This window comes from Rhinolophus ferrumequinum, chromosome 19, assembly GCF_004115265.2.
Source record: "Rhinolophus ferrumequinum isolate MPI-CBG mRhiFer1 chromosome 19, mRhiFer1_v1.p, whole genome shotgun sequence".
In the NCBI taxonomy this organism is placed as follows: domain Eukaryota; kingdom Metazoa; phylum Chordata; class Mammalia; order Chiroptera; family Rhinolophidae; genus Rhinolophus; species Rhinolophus ferrumequinum.
In genome coordinates, this window is record NC_046302.1 from 14,448,581 (window position 1) to 14,472,778 (window position 24,198).

General features: G+C 33.7%; 1 protein-coding gene across 1 annotated transcript in view; it reads right to left on the reverse strand.

Annotated features, from left to right (window-relative positions):
- Window positions 1-7,073: 7,073 nt before the first annotated feature.
- SMCHD1 (structural maintenance of chromosomes flexible hinge domain containing 1) overlaps window positions 7,074-24,198 on the reverse strand; it is a 146,036-nt gene continuing 128,911 nt past the window's right edge. Inside the window, exons 46-48 of the mRNA XM_033087399.1 lie at window positions 16,765-16,923; window positions 15,955-16,069; window positions 7,074-8,142 (exon numbers count right to left, since the gene is read on the reverse strand). Coding sequence (XP_032943290.1) covers window positions 8,118-8,142; window positions 15,955-16,069; window positions 16,765-16,923 — 299 coding nt within the window. The 3' untranslated portion in view covers window positions 7,074-8,117. The remainder of the gene's footprint in view (window positions 8,143-15,954; window positions 16,070-16,764; window positions 16,924-24,198) is intronic.

The following is a 24,198-nucleotide window of genomic DNA, read 5'->3' on the forward strand; positions in this document are numbered from 1 at the left end:
AGGAGTTTACTGCCTATGTTTTCTTCCAGGAGTTTTATGGTTTCAGGTCTTACATTCAAATCGTTAATCCATTAGAGTTAATTTTTGTGTATGGTGTAAGACAGTGGTCCAGTTTCACTCTTTTGCAAGTGGCTGTCCAGTTTTCCCAACACCATTTATTGAAAAGACAGTCCTTGCCCCATTGTATATTCTTAGTGTCTTTGTCATAAATTAATTGATCACATATGTGTGGGTTTATTTCTATACTCTTTTGTTCCATTGATCTATGTGTGTTTTTATGCTAACAACATAGTTTTGATTAAAATTTTTATTGAGTTTTAAGGGTTCTTTATATGTCTCTTATCAGATATATTATTTGTAAACATTTTCTCCTATTCTACTGGTTTTCATTTCACTTTGAAGAATGCTTTGAAGGAAAAAAGTGTCTAATTTTTGTCCAATTTATCTCATTTCATTTTGTTGTTCTTGCTTTTGGTGTCATACCTAAGAATTCTTTGCCAAATCTAAGATTAAGATTTATCTGTAAGTTTTCTTCTAGTTTATAATTTTTGATCTTATATTTATACTTAGGTCTTTGATGAATTTTGAGTTTATTTTTGTCCATGGTGTGAGGTAAGGGTCCAACTTAATACTTTTGCAAATGGCTATCTAGTTTTCTCAGCACCATTTATCAAAAAGACTGTTGTTTCCCCTTTGGTTAGTCTTGACACCCTTATTGAAAGTCAATTGACCACATAGAAGCATAGGTTTATTTCTGAACTCTCAGTTTTCTTCCATTCATTTATATGCCTATCTTTATGCCAGTATCACATTGCCTTAATTACTGTTGCTTTCTATTAAGTTGTGCAACTGGGAACTGTGAGTCCTCCTTTGTTCTTCTTTTACAATATTGTTTCAGCTATTCTGTGCTGCTTGTAATGCCACATGAACTGTAGAATCAGCTTGTTACTTTGGACAAAGAAGCCAACTGGATTCTGACAGTTTTTTTGAATGAGTAGATTAGTTTGAGGAGTACTACCACCTTAACAATGTCTGGTCTTCCAACACATGATATAAGATGCTTTTTCATTTATTTAGATCTTTAATTTCTTTCAAAGTTTTGCAATTTTTAGAGTACAAATTTTGTACTTCTTTTGTTAAATTTATTCCTAAGTATTTTATTCTTTTTTGATGCTATTGTGAATAAGATTTTCTTAATTTTGTTTTTTGGTTGTTCATTGCAAGTATATAGAGATATAACTGATTTTGTGTATTGATCTTGTATCTGCAAACTTGCTGAATTGATTTATTAGTTCTAATGGGTTTTTAGTGAATTTTTTTTTAGGGTTGCCTATATACAAGATTATGTCATATACATATAGTCCCACTTCTTCCTTTCTAATCTGGGTGACTTTTATTTCTTTTTCTTGCCTGGATCCTAGAGGTTAGTACCTTTAGTATACTGCTGAGTAAAAGTGTCAAGAGCAGACATCCTTGTCTTGTTCCTAATCTTAGAGAAAAAGCATCCAGTTTCATCATTAAGTATAATGTTAGCTCTGGGTTTTTCAAAGATGAACTTTATCCGGTTGAAGAAATGCCCTTCTATTACTAATGTGTTTTTTGTTTTGGAAAGGGGTTGGATTTTGTTAAATGTTTTTGCATCTATGCACAAGATCATGTGATTAAAAAAAAATTCTAGGGCTGGCCTGGTGGCTCAGGTGGTTGTAGCTCCGAGCTCCTAACGCCAAAGGCTGCTGGTTCGATTCCCACATGGGCCAGTGGGCTCTCAACCACAGGTTGCTGGTTCAATTCCTCGAGTCCCGCAAGGGATGGTGGGCAGCAGCCCCTGCAACTAACAACAGCAACTGGACCTGGAGCTGAGCTGCGCCCTCCACAACTAAGATTGAAAGGACAACAACTTGACTTGGAAAAGGCCCTGGAAATACAAACTGTTCCCCAATAAAGTCCTGTTCCCCTTCCCCAATAAAATCTTAAAAAAAAAAAAAAAATCTACTGACGTAATGCATTAATTACATCAGTTGATTTTCAGATGTTAACCCAATCCTGCATTCTGGGAATAAATCCTATTTGGTCAGGGTGTGTAATTCTTTTTATATGTTGATAGATTTGTTTTGCTAGTATTTTGCTGAGGAATTTTGCATTCATGTTCTGAGAGATAATGGTCTGTAGTTTTCTTATGATGTCTTTGGTTTTGGTTATCTAGGTACTATTGGCCTAATAGAATGAGATGGGAAGTAGTCCAATTTTTTTTGGAAGAGTTTGTGAAGAATTGGGATTAATTTCTTAAAAGTTTGGTAGGATTCAGTGGTAACTTCTTCTGGGCCTAGGCTTTTCTTTGTGGGTAGGTTTTCTGTTACTACTAATTCAATCTCTTCACTTGTTATAGGTCTCTTCAGGTTGTAAATTTCTTCGAGTCAGTTCATGTCTTTCTAGGAATTTGTCTATTTCATCTGTCTAATCTGTTCACATATAACTATTCATTGTATTCTTTTATAATCTTTTTTATTTGTGTAAGGTTAGTAGCAATGTACCTCTTTTACTTCTAATTCTAGTATATTCTCTAATGTATTCTTTTTTTCTTGGTCTAACTAACTAAACGTTTGTCAATTTTGTTGATTTTTTTCAAAAAACCAACTTCTGGTTTTATTGCTTTTTGTCTCTTGTGTATCTAGTTTGTATTTCATTCTGGTCATCTCCACCCTAATCTTTATTTTCCTCCTTCTGCTTATTTTACCTTTAGTTTTCTCCTGTTTTCCAGTGTCTTAAGGTAAAAGGTTGTTCATTTGAGATCTTTCTTCTTAATGTGGTCATTTACAGCTATATTTCTTTGTAAGCAGTACTTTAGATGCATCACATTAACTCTTGGTATGTTGTCCTCTCACTCACATAAAAGTATTTTCTTAATTCTTTTTGATTTCCTCTATGACTCACTGGTTATCTAGGAATATATTGTTTAATTTCTACATATTTGTGAGTTTCCCAAAGTTTCCCTGTTATTTCTAATTTGACTGCATTGTGATCAGAGAACATACTTTGTATTATATCTGTCCTTTTATTAAATTTGTTGAGGTTTATTTTATGGCCTCGTCTATGGTCTATCCTGGAGAACATTCCATGTGTGCTTGAGAAGAATGTATACTATTGTTGTTATTGGGTAGAATGTTTTATATGTCTGTTAAACCAAGTTGGCTTATCATAGTCTTTAAGTCTTCTATTGTGTTGTTAGTTTTATGTCTAGTTGTTCTATTATAGAAAATGGGGTATACCTGATATCAAAACCAAAGACACTAGACACTACGAGAGAGAGAGAGAGAGAATATTATGGGCCAATATCCCTGATGAACATAGATGCAAAAATCCTCAACAAAATATTAGCAAACCAAAGTCAGCAATACATTAAAAAGATTATACGAGTACACCATCTTCAAGTGAGATTCATTCCTGGTATGCAAGGTTGGTTCAATACCCACAAATCAATATGATACACTCCATAAACAAAATGAAGGATAAAAATCACATGATCATATCAATAGATGCAGAAAAAGGACCCAACACAATCCAATATCCATTTATGATACAAACTCTCAGCAAAGCAAGGATAGAAGAGCATACCTCTACATAATAAAGGCCGTACGTGACAAACCCACAGCTAACATCATACTCAAAAGTTAAAAGCTGAAAACTTTTTAAGATCAGGAACAAGACAAGGATGTCCACTTTCACCATGTTTATTCAACATAGTATTAGAAGTCCTAACTACAGCAAGCAGACAAGGAAAAAAAAAAGACATCTAAATTAAAAAGAAGTAAAACTCATTAATTGTAGATGACATGATACTATACATAGAGAACCCTAAAGATACCATCAAAAAACTATTATAACTAATAATTGGATTCAGCAAAGTAGCAGGATACAAAATTAACATTCAGAAATTGGCTGCATTTTTATACACCAATAATGAACTATCAAAAAGAGAAATTAAGAAGCCAATCCCATTTACAATTGCATCAAAAGAAATAAAATGCCTAGGAAAAATTTTAACCAAGGAAGTAAAAGACCTATACTCAAAAACTGTAAGATACTGAAGAAAGAAACTGAAGAAGATACAAATAAATGGTAGCACATACCATGCTCATGGATAGGAAGAATTAACATCATTAAAATGTCTATATTACCCAAAGCAATTTATAGATTCAATGCAATTCCTATCAAAACACCAATGGCATTTTTTTCCAAAAAATTAAAACATATAATCCTAAAATTTATACGGAACCACAAAAGACCCCGAATAGCCAAAGCAATCTTGAGAAAAAAAAACAAACCCAAAGTTGAAGGTATCACACTACCTGATATCAAACTATAGTACAGGCCATAGTAATCAAAACAGCATGGTTCTAGCACAAAAACAGACACAAAGATCAATGGAACAGAAGACAGAGCCAAAAAATAAACCCATGCCTGTATGGTCAATTAATCTATGACAAAAAAGGCAAGAATATGCAATGAGGTAAAGACAGTCTCTTCAATAAACGGTGTTGGAAAAACTGGACAAACACATGCAGAAATAATGAAACTGGATCACTTTCTCACTTTCTTACACTCACAAGAATAAACTCAAAGTGGATTAAAGATTTAAATGTAAGAGCTGAAACCATAAAACTCAAACCATAAAACTGATAAAACAAAGGCAGTAAACCCTTTGACATCACTTAGTAACATTTTTTTGGATCTGTCTCCTCAGGTATGGAAACAAAAGAAAAAATAAACAAATGGGACTACATCAAACTAAGTTTTTGCACAGTGAAGAGAACCATCAACAAAATGAAAAGACAACCTACTGAATGGGAGAAGATAATCGCCAATTATACATCCAAAAAGGGGTTGATATCCAAAATACATACGGAACTCTTCTCATACAATTTAAGATCGAAAAAATAAACCAACTAAATAATGGGCAGAAGACCTGATAGACATTTCTTTAAAGAGGACAGATAGCCAACAGACATTTTAAAAGATGCTCAACATCGCTAATCATCAGGGAAATGCAAATTAAAACCACAATGAGATATCACCTCGTACCTGTCAGAATGGTTATCATCAATAAATCAACAAACATCGTGTTGGTGAGGTTATGAAGAAAAGGGAACCCTCATGCACTGTTGGTGGGACTGTAAGTTGGTGTAGTCACTATGGAAAACCATATGGAGATTCCAAAAAAAATTAAAAATAGTACTACCTCATGACCCAGCAATTCCACTTCTGGGTATTTAGCTGAAGAAATCCAAAACACTGGTTTGAAAAATATAAGCATCCCTACATTCACTGCAGCGTTCTTTACAATAGCCAAGATATGGAAGCAACTTAAATGACCATCAATACATTTAATAAAGAAGAGGTGGTACATGTATACAATGGAATATTACTCAGCCATAAAAAAAAAAATGAAATCTTGCCATTTACAACACATATGGACATAGAGGATATGATGCTAAGTGAAGTAAGTCAGAGAAAGAAAAATGTTGTATGATTTCACTTATATGTGGAATCTAAAAAACAAAATAAATGAACAAACAAAACAGAAGCAAACACATAGATAACAGAGAACAAATTGATGGTTTGTGAGAGGGAAGGGAGTTTGGGGGTAAGGGTGAAAAAGGGGGAGGGATTAAGCTGTACAAATTGCCAGTTAAAATAGTCACAGGATGTAAACTATAGCATAGGGAATATAGTCAATGATATTGTAATAACTATGTATGGTGTCGGAAGCATAGTGGACATATCAGGATGGTCATTTTGTAAATTATATAAATTTTTAATCACTATGTTTTACCCCTGAAACTAATGTATTGTATGTGAACTATAATTGAAAAATTTTTTTAAATGAAAATGGGCTATACAGTCTCCACTTATTACTGTTGAATTTTCTTCAGTTCCATCAGTTTGTGCTTCATACATTTTGGTGCTCTGTTATTAGGTGCACATATATTTATAATTTCCATATTTTCCTGATGGATTGACCCCTTTATCATTATATATATAAAATGTCCCCACTGTATCTCTAATAAGATTTTTCATTTTAAAGTCTATTTAAAGTTATGTTGTTGCTGACATGTAGTTAAGCCTATGACAGTTGCATCTGTATGGAACATGCACCAACTTTTTGTCTTGTCATTATTCCCTAAAATACAGTATAACAACGATTTACATAGCATTTACATTGTATTAGGTATTATACGTAATCTAGAGATGATTTAAAGTATAAAGAGGACATGTGTAGGTTATATGCAAATACTATGTCATCTTATATGAGAGACTTAAAGAGTCTCAAATTTTGGTTATCAGCAGGGAGTCCTGTAACCAATCCCCTGTGGATACTGAGGGATGACTGTACATGCTAAAAAGTAGCAACATCTTTTTGAAGTCAAAAGAGGTGCGATGTGTTCAACAGACATGCAAAATAAAATATCTTAAATTAACATGTATAAAAGTTATTTTATAATTACATAACCATGAAGGGAAAGAGATGAATCCATGAAAATGCCTAGTAGATATAACTGAAATCATTTTTTTTTTTTTTTTTTAAAGAGGATAGTTTATTAGAGGCAGGAGAAGAGGTTGCAGCTCCCGAGCGGGAGGGGGTCCCGAATGGGTTCCCCCTGAAATCATTTTAACAGTATAAAAATGAAACAAATTCAAACATTTTACTAAAAAATATTTGAAAATCATATGCTAAAAATATAATTGAATTAATCCTACTCACTCAGAATGATTGTAAGTAACCATGTCATAGAATCAAAAGCATAAAAAATATAGAAGATGGAACTTTTATTTTTTAGCACTAATATTTATCTAATAAGGACAAGTTTCATTTAAAAGGAATGGAATCTTTCCTTTAGATAATTTTATTATCATTTTGTTTCTTTCTTCAAGTAAACAGTTAAATGACTTCCAGTTATAAAGATAGGGTGAACACCATAATAGTTTTTACCAAGGTAACTTTTATGGAGCTTTCAATTAAAAAAAAGAAAACACATTTATTCAATAGGAAAAAAAATCATTTTTATTAACCTCACTGTAACATTCAGAAAGGATTAAAAAACACACACATTTTCTTGGGACACAAAACTGTACCAACAGGGTTTCCTTAAAAGTAACTTCACAGACCAATACGACTGGACTTACACAAAGACATATATATATATTGACAAATGTTAGCTTGAATTAATACACAATTCAAATGTTTTTGAAGCAAACTTCTAACAGACTGTAATTGCATTAATGTAGAAGTGTACAACTTCTTTAACCCTTTAAAAATAGTAATAAAAAATTACAAAATAATGTAAATGTAGAATTAAGGCTGAGACTATGTAATCTAATACTCATATAGTCAAACAATACTTATAAAAATTGATGTTGCTGCATATTTTATATATATACAGGATAAGTCTTTAGAAATTTAAAATGCTACTGCTGTCACAAGTTCACTCATCAATTTAATATTTTCCCATGTATTTTTACATTTGAATTCCAAGACACCTGTGCTTTTCCTTTTATTTTGAATTCTTCATTAAGAATTTCCTCACATATTTACAATTAAATACCTAACCTCTGGAACTTTCCTTAGACACAACACACAAAACAGTTTTGTTAAATAAATTCACACAATAGTAGTAAAAAGGTTTGTTTCCAAGGAATAGTTCTAGCATATCCATAATAATCATAATGAAAAATAGTACATACAGTTTTCTTCAGGATTAATAAATGCTATTTGCCAGTTTTACAGTCACTGCCATATTTGCACATTTTCCTCTGACACATTTGCAAGATAATGACTGATAAGCAAACGGCATGATGACTGGCATAATTACAGTAAATTCATTTTATCCAGTGAGATTCATAAAATTGAATGGTTGCCCCCAGTCCCATCTGGATTGACGTGGAAATGAATGCCCAGATTCCTGTATCATCCCCAGAAATATTCAGTCTGGTAAAAGTCACTTCTTGGTCTTCTGTATTCAGTCTGGTAAAAGTCACTTCTTGGTCTTCTGAAACAGAGCTGCAGAAGGCAGGACATTCTTACTGAGACCAATGGTCCCCTCCCTCTTCTCTGTCAACTTTCACACATCGGTTTTGGTTATAGTCCTGGTCATAGTGGGAAAAAAACATAATAAAATATATGTGTCAAAGTTTTCCTTTCTCAAAGTCCCTCATCAGATTTGTATGGTGAAATATCCAATGGAATTATGTTCCATTAATTATGATAATTCTCAGTATAAACAGATTTAATCAAATTCTTGTATATAATCAGTTCTTTCACATGTATACCCCCTCCCAATTAAAAAACAGAAAGCCTAAAAATAAAAGCAGTAAACATATGTAGAAAAAAGGGTAAATAATTTGTATCACAGTTCTTTAAAATGGTATATTTCAGACCCCAAATCTGAAGAGTTTCGTTTACTTTTCCCCTTTTTTCCTTTGAAAAATTAACAGGAATTATAATGCTTATTACAAAAATGTTATAAAATAAAGGCAAGCGAAAGAAAAAACATTTAAAAATATCCATAATTCCATTCACATGGAGATGAACATAGTGAATACCTTGGTATATCTACGCAGGTGTTTTTACTCATATATATCTAAATACTTTATTTCTAATCATAGTTCCCTGAACTTCCATCTCCAAATAGAAAATGTACATTTTTGATAACTGTAATCTTTATAAGTAGAAAATGAATTAGAAAATTGAAGTCTCTATTGAAGAAAATGAGTCTACTGTGTAGTATCACGCATTGCTAAGCATATTTTGTTGATCTTAAGATCCACATGTTTTTCCACATTTAACAGCTGTGAAATCTACCTTTTAATGTCATGAGTTAATTTGTAGTTTTTCTTTAAAATGTTTCATGAACTAATGATGTTTCTTACAATTAATGACATCTTAGAGTTGATGAAATATGGTTATGTAATCTCTATGAAAGCTTACAATAAATATATATGTATGTAATATATATACAATATAAACACATATAAATATACATGCACGCATATATTACGTTGCTATTTCCTACTGTTAAATTTATTCCTGATTGTATAGATAAAATATACCATTATTTCAGTACTGTTAAGATACTTGAATTTCAAATGCTCTAGTGTTTTTGAGATAGTGTGAGGATTAGTAGTTCAAGATTCATGGAATATAGGCAGAGATTGGGAATGAGGAAATTACTAATTAAACAGTAATTTAAACTTTAAATAGAAACTTAAGAAATTTACATTTTAAATGAAAATTTAAAGTGACTTTAAATTTCCCAAAGATAAACAGGATGCAAAAGGGGAGGAAGCCATAGGCTAGACTACAGCAAATTTTCAACCTAAAACTTCTCACACTGACAACACAAAGCTCAACAATGGGTAACTTTTTGGTAACTTGTTTCGTGTGTACCGAAACCTGCATTGACAATATCATTCTCTTTGTTCTCTGAAAATATTTACACTCTTCCACCTTTCCTTGATATTGTAAAATTTTATTATGAATTATCTTGGGGCCTCTTTTGTCTGCCATTGTGCTGGGCATTTAATGGGCCCTTTCATTAACCCTGGGAAAGTCTCTTCCACATATTTTTTCTTCTTCATTTTCTTCTTTCTAGAACTCCTAATAGTGTGAATTGGTTCTCCAAGTCTCCTCCTTTGTCTTCACAAATTTTTTCTATTTTCTTGGGAAGTTTCTTTGATTTTAGTGTTTTGAATTTTTTATTTCAGGAACAGTATTTGTAATCTGTAATCTTGTCCTGTCTGTATGCTCCTCCTAATACCCTCTCAGTTTCATAAACGTAACTTCTGCAATCCAATTAAGAATTATGAACTTTGAAAAGAATTTGGTTGAATTATCTTCTAGGGTTGGTTTTGCTAATTATCTTGGATTTTGTCTCACATATTGTTTATCCCCCTCCCCCACATGCATGCATGATTCTTGGTTGTACAATTAAATTTAAGAAAGAGGACTATGTTGCTGGCCTGGATGTATTCTCCTGTTACAAAAACAGAACTACTTTCCCATCAAGTCTCCTCTCTGAGTGGAAATTTTAAGTCGGACAGGAGATTTTAAGTAATTTTAAGAGCAGGGTCAGTGGGCCAGCAGGCTTTGCTTGAAGTGTGTGGCTGGAGAGCCAAATATCAGGTTGCTAGCTTCCTAGATATCAGCATTAGACAAAACTTTAGGGTGCCACCAACTATACCTGAAGCCAATAATATATCAACATTTAAGTAACTAATTGTCATTGTTAATCTAATTCCATATGGGAGTTGTAATGCCTAGAAACAAGGGAACAAAGCTTTCAAAGTTTTGCTTTGAAAATTTGGTATATTCGAGCTGTGGTTTCCTCATCTTTTCCAGTTTGCTCTCATCCCTCTTCTTTTGGGCAGGACTTCTCTGAGTCTACTGTCTCTGGGTTCCATCTGGCAGACTGTCTGTCACTATCTCTAGACTATTTCCCAGTCCCTCCTCCTTTAATATATTCTAGACTTGTTTCTATCCTGTTATCCCCAGAAAACTTCATTCAAATGTGAAGGCAGAATGAAGCCATTTTCAGACATGCAAGGACTCCAAGTTTCTTTGTACACGTTTCCTAAGAAAGTTATGAGAGAAAGACAAGGAATCTAAGACAGTGGATTCAACCCAACAGAGTAGCCAAGAAAGACCCAAGAGGCCTACAGTAGTTACTAGTCACTGGAACAGGAGGAAGAGTATGTGATCAAAATAATTAGTGAAATAAAAAAGAAATGAAATTAGGAAGTCCAGAGAAATTAACAACATTTAAGAAACAGTCTGAATAAGAATTGGAGTAAAATTTAACATGATTTTAAGCTGATACAGTATGGTAGATTTATTTGATCCTTATGTTTGGAACACTGACTGGTGACCTAGAATGTTACAGAAAAAGAAATGTAATCCTAGCACACAACTCTGCCTAGTACTAAATATTTAGATAGCCATTATAATGCCTGTGGTTTATTGCTTTCTACCTATGAAAAAAACACAGAAGACAAGGTTGTGGTGATGGAGGAACTGACCTAAGATGGTTCCCTGCCACGTGGAACTGAGCTAAAATGGTGGCCCGAGTGGAGAGAGAAGTCCCCAGCCTAAGCCCCAGCCCACTTCCACATAACCCCCTCCAAGCCACACTCCGAGCCAATCACCAGATGACACCTACCTCTTCCCCAACTCAAGGAAGTCCCCAACCCATAAAAACCTGCTCAAAACCTTGCTAGGGGCTCAGTCTTTTGGGAAGGATCCCGCTGAGCCCTCTGGCGTAATAAAGCTGACTCTCCTAACTCTCCGCTTGGCTTCTTTCTGGTCGTGGTATCCATAACATGCGTTGCAGGATAGAGTATAACTAAATAATCACGCTAGAGAAAAAAATTCTAAAATAATTCAGAACAACTCAGTCCAAAGGTCATTAGGTGGGCCAGGCAAGACAGACCTCCACACTAAGGGGTTGGGTGAGCTGTACTGTCTGAAAGCTGATAAAACAAGACAGATGTGCGAGAGAGAGAGAGAGAGAGAGAGAGAGAGAGAGAGAGAGAGAGAGAGAGAGAGAGAGTAAAAAATGTATGCAACAACAGAATAAAACTAAACAGTTAAAATAAAATAAAGGTTGCCTGCAGGGAATGGGATAAGGTGAGGATGCACAGGATACAAGATAGCATCATCATAAGCTCTTTCTATACTATGCTGTCCAATCCGGTAGCCACTACCAAGTGTGGCTCCAGAACACCTGCAATTGCTGTCTTCAGAATTTCGAAGACTTTGTATGAAAAAAAAAAAATTAAAATGCCTCATTAATAATTTTTCATGCTGTTTACATGTTATAATGATAATATTTTGCATAGTGGATTCAATAAAATCTATTATTAAAATTAATCTCACTGTTACTTTTTCAATATGGCTCCTAGAAAATTTTAATTTGCATGTGTGGCTCACTTTACAGTACAACACAAGCTTTCCCATTTGATTTGTAAACATGCATGACTTTGTAAATGACAGTAATAATACTAACAACATAATGATAAACTGAAAAATAAACTTTAGCCCATGCCAGGCTCTGAATTGCTACAAAATATTACTTAATAACATCCAAATCAGTGACATCTGTAGTAGTGCTGTTGTAAGGTCTTGGGCCACTGTGTAACCTTCAATTATATGTACTTTAAAACTGCTCAGCAGGAATTTCTTCACTGGTCTCTTAGAAAACTGCAAAATCCTCTCCATCTTTAATAAAACACTTCTTTAAAAATTATGGCAAGACTACATAAAAAAGCTTCAGTAATTATAACATTCTGTCCAATCTGTCACGCTTTCCCCCTCCTGCAGTAATTTAGAGTATATCCCAGAAATCAAGTCACTTAACTGATAAATACCTCAGTACGTATTTCTGACTATATATGTGTACTTATTTTAATGTAAGTACTATGACGTCATATACACAATTAATTTCTTAATATATCTAATATCCAGATGATATTAAAATTCCTCCAAATTTTTTAAAAGTTGTCATTTTAAAGATTCAAATCCGGATCCAAAAAAGGTTTACACACTGCATTTGATTGTTACACCTTTCAATCATTTTTATTCTACAACAGTTTATCCTTCTCCCTATCCTTCTTTTATGTCATTGATTTATTAACAAAGCCAATCATTTTTCCTGTACAAAGTCTTGACATTTTGGATTTGGCGAATTGTTTCCTAATGGCATCATTTAACTCATCCCTAAATTCTCATTTCCTGTACACTTGGTTAAATTGAGCCCTTCTCAAATTTGTGAGAGATTTCAGCTCTAATGCCTAAGGTATCTATGCAAAGTATAGATGCAATGAATTAACCTCCTTCTTATGCATCTAGAATGTTACCAGCGATATACTATCCTAGGGAAAACAGTCCCTTAGTTTTCCACAGGGCTTAATTCTTCTACAGACTCCCAGTTGAGAAAGGCTGACTAGAAGCTTCATTAGATTCAGGTTACCTCCTACTGAATCACATATAGCAAATGTCCTGCTTTTAGTGTTGCTAAGACTGATTAGTGGGTTGACGTGGCCACGCAGCAGCCTACCAGTCTGTCTCCTCGTACCTGCCCCTAAAGACAGGAGAGTCTGTGAGATGGATCCTTTCAGGGAATTTGCTTCACCTTTGTGCTTGCACCTCATGTCTCTCTGTTTGGCCCCAATAAGATGGCTGGTCAGCCAATGACGAGTAAGATTCCCCACGGGGGGGGGGGGGGTGAGGGGGGGAGACAACTCAAGCCAGGCGCAGTCAAGTGGGGATCAATAGGAGACCCCACAGGATTCATAGAGGTGGGCACAACCCCCCACCTTCCCCCGGCTAAGGAGAGCCTCTGCCTCCGTGCCTGCATTCCTTCCCACAACCTGCAGGGGAAGAGATTCAATGGTGTGCTCTCCATCCATTCATATGCACATAGGTTTTGCCCCTTGGGGAAGTAGTACATCCTGAGACTTAGGGTTCAGCTGCCTGCAGGCGGGGGTGACTGGCTTCAATCAGTTTCCTATTGTGATGTGTGGGATTCAAAGATTGTGAGATTGACAAGCTTTATCTATCTCCTTTCCTTCCCCACCTAACTAATAAAAGCTAATGCATAGGCCCGATTAGGCGCGTCTAGTCCTTGAGGCTGGAGGTCCCTAGGCCCCGCTTAAACTCTATTCATGGCTACTGTCTTTTCTTAACCCTGCGGCCCTCCTCGCTCCCCACAAACCGCTCCCCACAACCCTCGTCGCCCAGGACGCGCGACAGGTTTAGGTGTGTAAATTTGATCTTTCCATTAAGTTTCCTCATCAACTTTCTACCTAATCTTGGGTATCCATTGATTATATTATTGTCCATATATATCATTTTATCAGGGTAGAAAAATTCTGATGTGATTTTATCATGCCTATTGTATTTTATTCTTACATAAAGAATTTTAAAAAGAACTTCTATAAAGAAGAATTTTTTCTAATTATTGGGTACCCTGAAAGATAGTTCATATTAGACTGAACACATGACTTTTCTAGATGAATACATCAATTTTTACAGTAATGAGCCAGTGTCCTAGCAACCGCCACTGATGATCAGTAAGGATTTTCTTGCATCATTTTGAACTTAATTTTAAAAATTATGTGTTTAAATCCACTGCAAATTCTTTTCCTGATGCTAAACTGTCCCAATACACTTTTAATGGTCAACTTAATAGTTTCTATATACTGTATAAACACAACTCATTTACATGCCCAGTGTGTGGAAACACCTCATACTGATGACTACTGTATTCTTATAATCTCATTATCATTTCAGTAGTTCTCCTCCCTAATAATTTACTTTAAAGGCAGCTATTCCAACAAACTGTTCCTTCCTGCTAGCAGCTAATGTTAAGTACTGTGTTTCCCCAAAAATAAGACCTAGCTGGACCATCAGCTCTAACGCGTCTTTTGGAGCAAAAATTAATATAAGACCTGGTGTTATGTTATGTTATATATTATATTATACCCAGTCTTATGTAAGACCCAGTATTATATTACGTTACATTATATTACATTATATTATATTATACCTGGTCCTATATTATATTAAAATAAGACCATGTCTTATATTAATTTTTGCTCCAAAAGACCCATTAGAGCTGATGATCCAGCTAGGTCTTATTTTCAGGGAAACACGGTACTTAAGAGATATCAATGGACTTAGAACATAAAGAATTTTATCCTACAATTTTTTGGAACATGATTTTAAAGGGGGAGGGGATATAATTTGGCTTCCATCTACCTCTCCAATCACATCTTAGAACTCTCTCCCTCTTGCCCACCATGAGGCTACACAAGCATCACAAGCATCTTTAGCTACACAAGCATCTTCTTTTCAGTTCCTCAAACATGCCACACTTATTTTTCCCAGAGCTTTCACATCTATTTTCCCTAACTGAAACCAATCCCTATATGGCTGGTTTCTTCTCATCCTTCACTTCTCTGCTAAAATGCATCTTTCTGGACAACCAATATAGTTACCCCATTATTTTGTATCACTTCACCCTATTTTCTTTCATAGAAATTAACATTAACATGTTTAGATTAGATAATAAAATTAACATGTTTACATACAGAAAAATTTTTACTTCTTTGAATTGACTTTTGCACAGGATTGCAGAGCGCCGTGGGGGGCGGGGGGCAAGAACCATCCCACTTTTACTCACCCAGCAACATACAGCACAAAATGAGCATTCAAACAGTTATTGTATAAATGTAGACTATGTAGATGGACAGGGTATGGAATATACCATTTGCAAACATCACAGTCTCAATGTGAGACACTTAACAGGCCGAGTCTATATTTAAACCTTTTGAGATATGTACGGGAAACCCTAGTACCACGGTATGCTTCTGTGAGATGGCCTTCCAAATATCTAATCTAAAAAGGAAAGTTTTCTTACCATGGAGTTAGGTAAACAACAGACAGCTTTGTTGCTTTTTTGGTGAGCTATCTAAATGGTAAACCAAACATTATAAGCAATTTTAAAATAGGTAATGTACAAATGCATATTTTTGTTTTGCATATTCTATACTTATCAAGTTGCTGATCCAATGAAGCAGAATGCAGTGTATTCATAAGATAGCCAAACAACAGAAAAGCAATTTAAATCTTAACTTTTAACGTAACATAAAAATAAACTATTAATATTTCCAAATGATTAGCAAAAATCATTTATTATCCTAGGAGAATATGATGATTATGTCTTCCTTCACTATCCATCACTTAAATTAAAAAACAAACAAAAAACAGTAACAACAAAAAAAACCCATTCTGGCTGAAGTGGGAAATTAGAAATAAAACTCATGCTATTTTTTTGAAGTATGATGAGCCAGGAGCTTTGATAAACTAACCAATGATAACACTCAGGTCATAAACAGACTCACCTATTTTGTCTTGTAGCTTCTCTTCTCATTCTTTTAGGAGGAATTGGACATTCTGTTATTTCAACCTTTGTTGGATGACGCAATGAATCATTACTCTTATGTGAGGGAGTCATACCTGTAAAGATAAAAAATGTAGAAAATTAACTTTTAAAAGACTGGAATTAGAAAGCACAATTGGTATCCAAAAGATTGCCATGGGGATACAAAAGTCAATTTGGGGAATGTAATCAATAACGTAAAGATTTTGTAGGGTATCCGATGGACACTTGTCTCATTAGGGCGACCACCTCAGGGATGATGTAGATGCCTGATCACTGCACTGTACACCTGAAGCTGAAGCTGAACAATAATGAATGTCAACTACAATTTCATATATATATATAGTTACAAGAAGCGGAGTACAGCATTAGGAATAGAGACAGTGGAAATGTAATGGCCGTGTGTGATGTCAGAGGGGTAGTAGATGGGGGGAGGGAGATTATTACTGTGTGAGGGATATAAATGATAAATGTTTAACTATTACATTGTTTTGTACACCTGAAGCTAAAAAAAAGAAAAGACTTGAATTATTATAAGCAAGTAAAGCAAATACATCTTAATTTATAGAAATAGAATAAATAAATAACAGTGAGTTTTACTACTCTTGCTGACAGAACAGTTTACAAACACCACATGACTTCAAGGTCAAGAGTGTCTGTTGATTTAAGTTCTGGATTATTCACATTCTTTCTTCTTGTAGTTGAACATCTTTAATCATAAGTATTTACCTTCATGTAGAGAAAGTGGACATTAGAAAAAGTAAGCACATACCTAGTTTCTGTTCTATTAGTTTCAGATTTTTCTCTCGTTCGTCAAGTTCTTGTTTTTTCTTTTTCATTTCAGGAGACTGAAGGTACTCTAACTGATTGTTAAGGTCCTTAGACAGCTCGTTCAACTTGTCTACAGCATTACGATACTGTTGAAGAAGATCTGCAAAGAAACCAAAGACATTTGAGTAAAACTACTGATATCATAAAAGTATTCTGTGAATGGGATCACTTGCTCAGTCAGTCTTTACCTCCTGTTTGATATTCAGTATTCAATCTAATTCCACATAGACAAATTTAGGGGGTGCAAATGCATAAAATATACTAGTGTAAGAAAATCACTGCTTCTAACAAATATGATGACCATTATTTTAAACATAGCCTTCAAAAACACACTTTTGATAAAATACTTCAATTTCAAAAACCTTAATTATCCTTAAATTACTTGTCTAAAAATGTATTGCATTATTCAAATTTGAGACTATTTATAGCCTGCCTGTGTAATTTACTAGATACTAAATATTAAATACAGTCACTATACTCTAGTCCAGAGATCAGCAAACTACAGTCCATGGGCCAAAAATTTATAGTTTTAAATGGTTATATTCTAAATGGTTGTAGCCCCACCCAAAGATGATCAATATTCATAGCAGTGGACATATAAACACCCAAACATTCTGGTACTCTACCTTCAGAGTGTGCAAATAGACACACACGCATATCTGTGTATGCCTATGAACATATTCATATATTTAAATACCAATTCTATATATGTAACTGAGTGATTACAAGATCCTCATGTTCCTTAATTCTTTATGACATGTTAGGAACTCTTAAAGGTATCTAGAAAAAAGGCTTCTTTTCTGGTCTAGTAGTACTTCCAATTTCAGAGTAAAGAAATATTTTCTATGCACATAAAATACTACTTATTTTATATGTGAATGAGTTACAGAGTCACGTCCAGCCTCATGTCAGTGATGCTGCCCTTCCTCACAAGACAACATAAAACTTCATATCATTAAGGATTTAAATCCTATTTCTTAATATAATAAGTTATTTGTAAGGTTCTTTTACCTTTTAAATACTCAAGAAAGGAGTATACTCAAATGCTTTAAATAACATTAGTCTTGTTATTTATAAGCAGAAAGAATATTAAATATTTCCCATTAAATGCAGCACTAACAGGTTCCATATCTTATGCATGAAAGGGACAGTAGCAGCTTAATTTAAAACATGCCTTATCAACCTCTAATTTTTTGTATATGAAATGTAACTTCTATTTACCATGGTGTCTACAAAATTCTTTCCTAACTCATTTAATTTTACCAAAGAGAAAAATTTAAAATTCACATTCACTTCCGTATATAAATGATTTTAGATGGTATTTTTATATGGTATGTTGTCTGAACTTTTCAATTATCTGAAAAAAAGAACTGATGAAGCTTTACTACCATGTTTCCCTGAAAATAAGACCTAGCCGGACCATCAACTCTAATGTGTCTTTTGGAGCAAAAATTAATATAAGGCCCGGTCTTATTTTACTATAAGAATGGGGAAAATATAATATAATATAATATAATATAATATAATATAATATAATACCAGGTCTTATATTAATTTTTGCTCCAAAAGACATATTAGAGCTGATGGTCCGGCTAGGTCTTATTTTCGCGGAAACACGGTAGGAAAACAGCAAAATACTTTTAAAAATCAGTTCATATAAAGAAAGTTCAAATTACACGCATTAATTTCTGTATGATACATATTAAGATAATAAATTATTTCATTTTATCTTGGGGAATGACTACATAAGAAAAGCTACTAAATATGATACAAAAGAATTGAAAGGCAGAAGCAATTTTCTCTCCACTGGAAGATTTAAGCAGTTGAATACGTAGGTAGACTTTACTAAAAATATTTAGGTTTCTTCAAATTTTGTGTTCTCCATGATTCTAAGAACTTTATTGGCAAAGAACTGATAAGCACTTGTAACTAAGAAAAAAATATACTAGAATCTCTGCTTTGATTTATTTCAAAATAATCTACCCAGGGACAAGACGAAGGAGGCAAGTTGTGAGAGGGGTAGGTATAACTGAAATAAGAGTAGCTAGGTGATAGATAGGTCCATAGGAATGCATTATACTACTCAATTTATTTCCACAAATTAAAACAAAACATCCTTGCCCTCAAAACCACAACACTTAAATAATCTTGGTCAGTATTTTTAAAAACATTAAGAATGGCTTTACTTAAAACAACAAAAAACCCAATAAATGGACAGTAATAATTGAGAGATTAATTATTAGAATAAAGCATGATGCAATAAAGTATAAATACTATCTAAGCTTGCCTGCTGTATAATACATATTTGGAATATATGAACATAATAAAAGTATTAATGAGTTTAACGATATCGTGATTATAAACTACATATTGATTACTCATTGGTTATTCAAAAAGATTTTCCTTTCTTCGGTTGCTATTAACTCTTTCTTCTGTCCATATCCTGGCTTCTACAATGTCCCTACTTACTTCATTTTAATATTTTTTTCTAAAAAGTATTTCTACTTATGAGATCTCTACAGAATATAGAAAAAAAGGAAAGTTGGGGAAAAACCCGGTAGGTCTACATCTCACTTTTTTCTATTTTTTTCAGTTCACAAGTTTGCAGGTTTAATTTTTAACATGTCTGATACCTGCATTTATATTCTCTAGTCACTTTCCATTTAACATTATATTCTATTCCATATTACTATTATAAAAGTCATTTCCCAGATTATAAATTAAAACATTTAACATTTCTAATGTTTTGCTTCAAAAACAAGGCTGTTTTTCACCTGAGTGAAAAAAAGTCTTGTCTGTATTTAGAATTGTTTATTTAGGCATGTTTCTTAGAAAGTCAATTACTGGTTCAAAGAATATGAGTATTAAAAAACAATTAGTAAATTTTTCTGATTATAAAAATACACACTGTTCACTGCGGCAGAGCTGGAAAAATAGAAAAGAATAAAAGGGAATAAAATTATCTCAATTATGTGATCTAGAAATAAACAATTTTATTTCTACTCTTTTGCCTCACTGTGCAAATAACTATACGGTTCTGAACTTGGGAAAGTTATCTAATCTTTCTGAGCCTCAACTTCCTCATCTGTACAATGAGGAGAATAGCAGTAAATGAAACCATTCAGTGATGGTTTATAAAAAGCTTAATAAAGTATATGGTACACACGTAAGCCTTCAAATATTAACTACTATTCAACTGAAAATTGCTTATTCATGTTATCTACCCATTTGTCTATTAATCTTTGATTTCTTGATTTTTTAAAGGTTGTTTTTGATACACATTTTTTAAAAAACTGTCATAAAATTACACTGATGGTAACCATTTTGAGCACCTCTTGTAATTGCAGAAATGAAACGTGATATATTCATCTTTTGTTATCAGTATATACTGAGTATTACAGTTTTAATAGTTTTTTCCTTTCTTAAAATGGGTACACATATTTTTGGCACCCTCTGTAGTAAGACTATAATCTTTGTCTACCATATGTTGCATCTTTCTCCCTAGTCTCTTATTTACTTTTCTATTTTTTTCATGGTACTTTAAAATTTTATGTAAACTTTTAAAAACTGTCAAATATTTTCTTTTCTCACTTCTTCCAGTACTTCTATGTCTAAAGCCCTTCTCTCCAATTTAGATAGGGAAGTTTGATCAGGGAAGTTTTCTCTAAAGGAGTGACAGACTACAGAACTAAAAAGAAAAGAAGAAAGTCGTACATATGTCTGGCGCAAAGTCACCAGGTAAAGGAATATTAAATAAACTCTTTCTTTCAATATTAAGCTCTCTTATTTCTATGTAACTGTGCCAAGAACTTCCTGAACACAGCTGAAGAATGGTACATATTAGTTTTCTTTTTCTGTGCTATTTTTGGAAATAGGTTTGTTACTAGTTTCATAAAATGACCTGTATTCTCCCTATTTATCTGTATTCTGCAACAATTTATATTTAAAAACAAACAAACAAAAAACCTATAAGATAGAGTTAATTTTTTGAACACTTCCTCAGGTAATGGTCTATATAAATTTTCTGCCTTATTTAATTTTGTTCATTTGCAATTTTCTGGAATTTAGCCCATTTTATTTGGAGATACTATCATATATCTATATCTATATCTATTTATATAGATATAAAATCAAACATAAGAAATCTCTATGTCTGAATGTATCCTGGGAGTCATTATTCCTTTTATATTTGTTTTTGCCCAAAGATCATTTCTAGGAATTATATATTCAACGTAAAGGTTTTCTTTTTCCTAATTAGTTGTACTTGTTTCTTGAAATCATTGTTTTCCTCCTGTCATTTGAGTTGATTAGTTTACTTTCTTTCTCATTTAATAATAAAAGCATTAAACTTGTAGATTTACATTTGATTTCAAATGTCTTCACATCTCCTAGGTCTAATTTGTAATGCTCTTGTACTTTTTAATATTTAAACTTTTTCTTTTTTGATGAAACAATAGTTTCTAAATGTCCACTATTTGGAGTTCCATTGGTAGGAAAGGAATAAGCTAATTTTAATTCTATTACATAATGTCACAAAATGTCCTAAGTAAATTTTGCTTTTTATAATTTGTAGTCTCACTGCAGCGAAGTAGCAAAGCAATTTCATCAACTGAAATTTATGACCAACTTTGGTGACATATTCTATAAATATCTAAAAAGGTAATGGCTGGTATTACAACTTATTAAGTGAAAATTGCTTGTTTTTTCTTTTTTTTTTTGATTAATGACCTGTCATGGAATAACAGTTTCTCATAACAATGTTTCTGTCTCTGTATTATGAACAGTTTTAAGAATTTTGATTGTGTAACTTATCATAATACATCAAGTTTATTAACTTTTGCACCTCTAGTATAGAATATATCTTTATCAAAATGAATTTATCTTTGTCCTTTAGTGCCTTTGCCTTGAAAATAATTTTAGCATTAATACAGTTATTGGAGATTTCTTATATTTAATGTTTACATTTTTGTTAATTTAAGATGTTTACCTTGTAGTATTTTGTTTAGAAGGTAGATTGCTTGTAAAGATACAAAGCAGTGTCATGGAGAGATACAATCTTTAGATACAGATTTCTGTCTAGTTTACTGACCACGTGGCTTTGGGTATGTCATTTAAATTTCTACAAGTTTCTCTTTATTCACATAAACTTTATGATATTTCCTGAAACATATTAAGTACTCAATAAATGCCAGCTATTTTTATATAGCTAGATTTTTAAAATCTAAGTGTCTTTGCTTTTTAATGAAGGAACTCAATGTATTTACATGTTATTCAAATTCTTATTTCTAATCATCTTATAACACGTAAATACTAATTTTTTGCGTTGTTTTATGCTCTGATTTGCTCTTATATCAAATACTACAATGCAAAACGCCGTGTAGGCAAAATTATTTACAAGACAAGCACTTTGCTTTTAATTGTGCTAGTACAGACATTTTTTGTGGTGATTGTCTAGTTGAAAACTGTTTTTTCTCTGCAAACATCTCATGATACACAAGGAAATTCCTCAAAGCTCTGTTCTGATTGTTACCCTGGCTGGCTCATTCAGGAGGGAAAATCTCTTTCCTAGGAGTTGTAGGATCTGAGTCCTGTTAAAAGATGCATTTCGGGGTGAAGGTGTAAGGACTTCAAGGCTGCTGAATGTCCCGGAGCCATTCTTGCTTCTGTCTTGGCTGTTTCAAATCTCCTTTGAATCTATGATTTCTTCCAATTTCCTTCCAATACATTCCTGTTTTGCTTAAAGTGGCCAGGGCTGGCTGCTATTGTTTACAACCAAAAGTATTTTATCCATATCAGTAATCTTTTTTTAAAATAAATTTTATTAGGAAATATTGGGGATAAATAGTGTGTTTCTCCAGGTCCCATCAGCTCCAAGTAATTGTCCTTCAATTTAGTTGTGGAGGGCGCAGCTCAGCTCCAAGTCCAGTCACCGTCTTCAGTCTTTACTTGCAGGGGGCACAGCCCACCACCATCTCATGTGGGAATTGAAACGGCAATCCTGTTGTTCAGAGCTCGTGCTCTAACCAACTGAGCCATGTGGCCATCCCATCCATATCAGTAATCTTAAATTGTCTCATTTGATTTTTTATAAAAATATTTAGTGCTCAGAAATCTTTAATTACAATCTTTTCTTCCCTTAAGATTTATAGATAATGCCTCACTGTTATGCTGACATTCAGATGCCTATATGAACTGAAAATTCTGTCAATATGGCACCTGGTATTTTAAAAGTTCTACAGGCAATTCATTTTGTTTGTGAACACTCATAAACTGTAGTGCTACAGGGATGAGTTGAGGCTTCGTATGTTGATTCACTGCCTCTGGCTGAATTGTTTTTTTCTCATTTCTTACCAGTTTGTTTAGATGTTCATTGTTGTCTACAGAGAAGCTTTTCGCATGCATTCACTGCCATCATAAATAGAAGTACGAACCTTTTATGTATATAATTTTAATTTTCTGCATATTATGATGTTTTGCCATCTTAAAAAGCTTTTCTGGATGGGGAGAGACTGTCCCTCCCAGAAATAGCCAATTCTTGGAGATAGCAAAGGGCCCAACATGCCTCTACTATACCAACTGCCCAATCCAGAGCAATACCTCCTCTATCTGTTCTGTGCACACTGCCTTAATCATCTCAGGGCCAGGTACCAGGAAACTAGCTAGAGATAATGCCTACAACCCAAAGCCCATTGAAATTACTCAAAGTAGTCAGTGCTAAACTGCTTACCCTGCTTATTCCTTGCCTTTGCTGCAAAAACCCTAAGAAAGGCTGTGGTCTAAGCATTCTCCTTCCTCTTGTCTCCTGCCTCCTGACCACATTTTTTCACGTCGCCCTGCGTGGTGTGTGGTGCCTCCTGTCTCTAGGACCTGTGAGTATAATAAACTTTGTTTTCCTGAGCCCTCCTGTGTCTCCTCTTATAGCTGCATCTGAATGATCATCTCATAAAAGAATACAAAGCAACCTTCTTACCAGTATGTTTCCCAACTACTACTTTGAACATGGCTGGGGGCTGAAGTTATAACCCCAAACCGGACACTACTTAATTCCTCAATACTAGAATAAAGAAATAAACTGTGGTATATTTTACACAAAGAAATAATTACATGTGTATTGTTGAATGAACAAAGCCAGACACTCAAGAGTGTGTACTGCATGATTCCTTTTACACAAGGTATGAAAATGGACACAATTAAGCTATGCTATTTTAAGACGGCTGTTGTACTTTGGAGAGGGAGTTGGGCAATGATTGGAAGAGGGCACGAGAGACCATTTGTGGTGCTGATAATGTTCTATTTCTTAATACAGGGGCAGTGTTCATTTTGTGAAAATTTATCAAGATGTATATTTATGAAATGTACATGTTTCTATATGTAT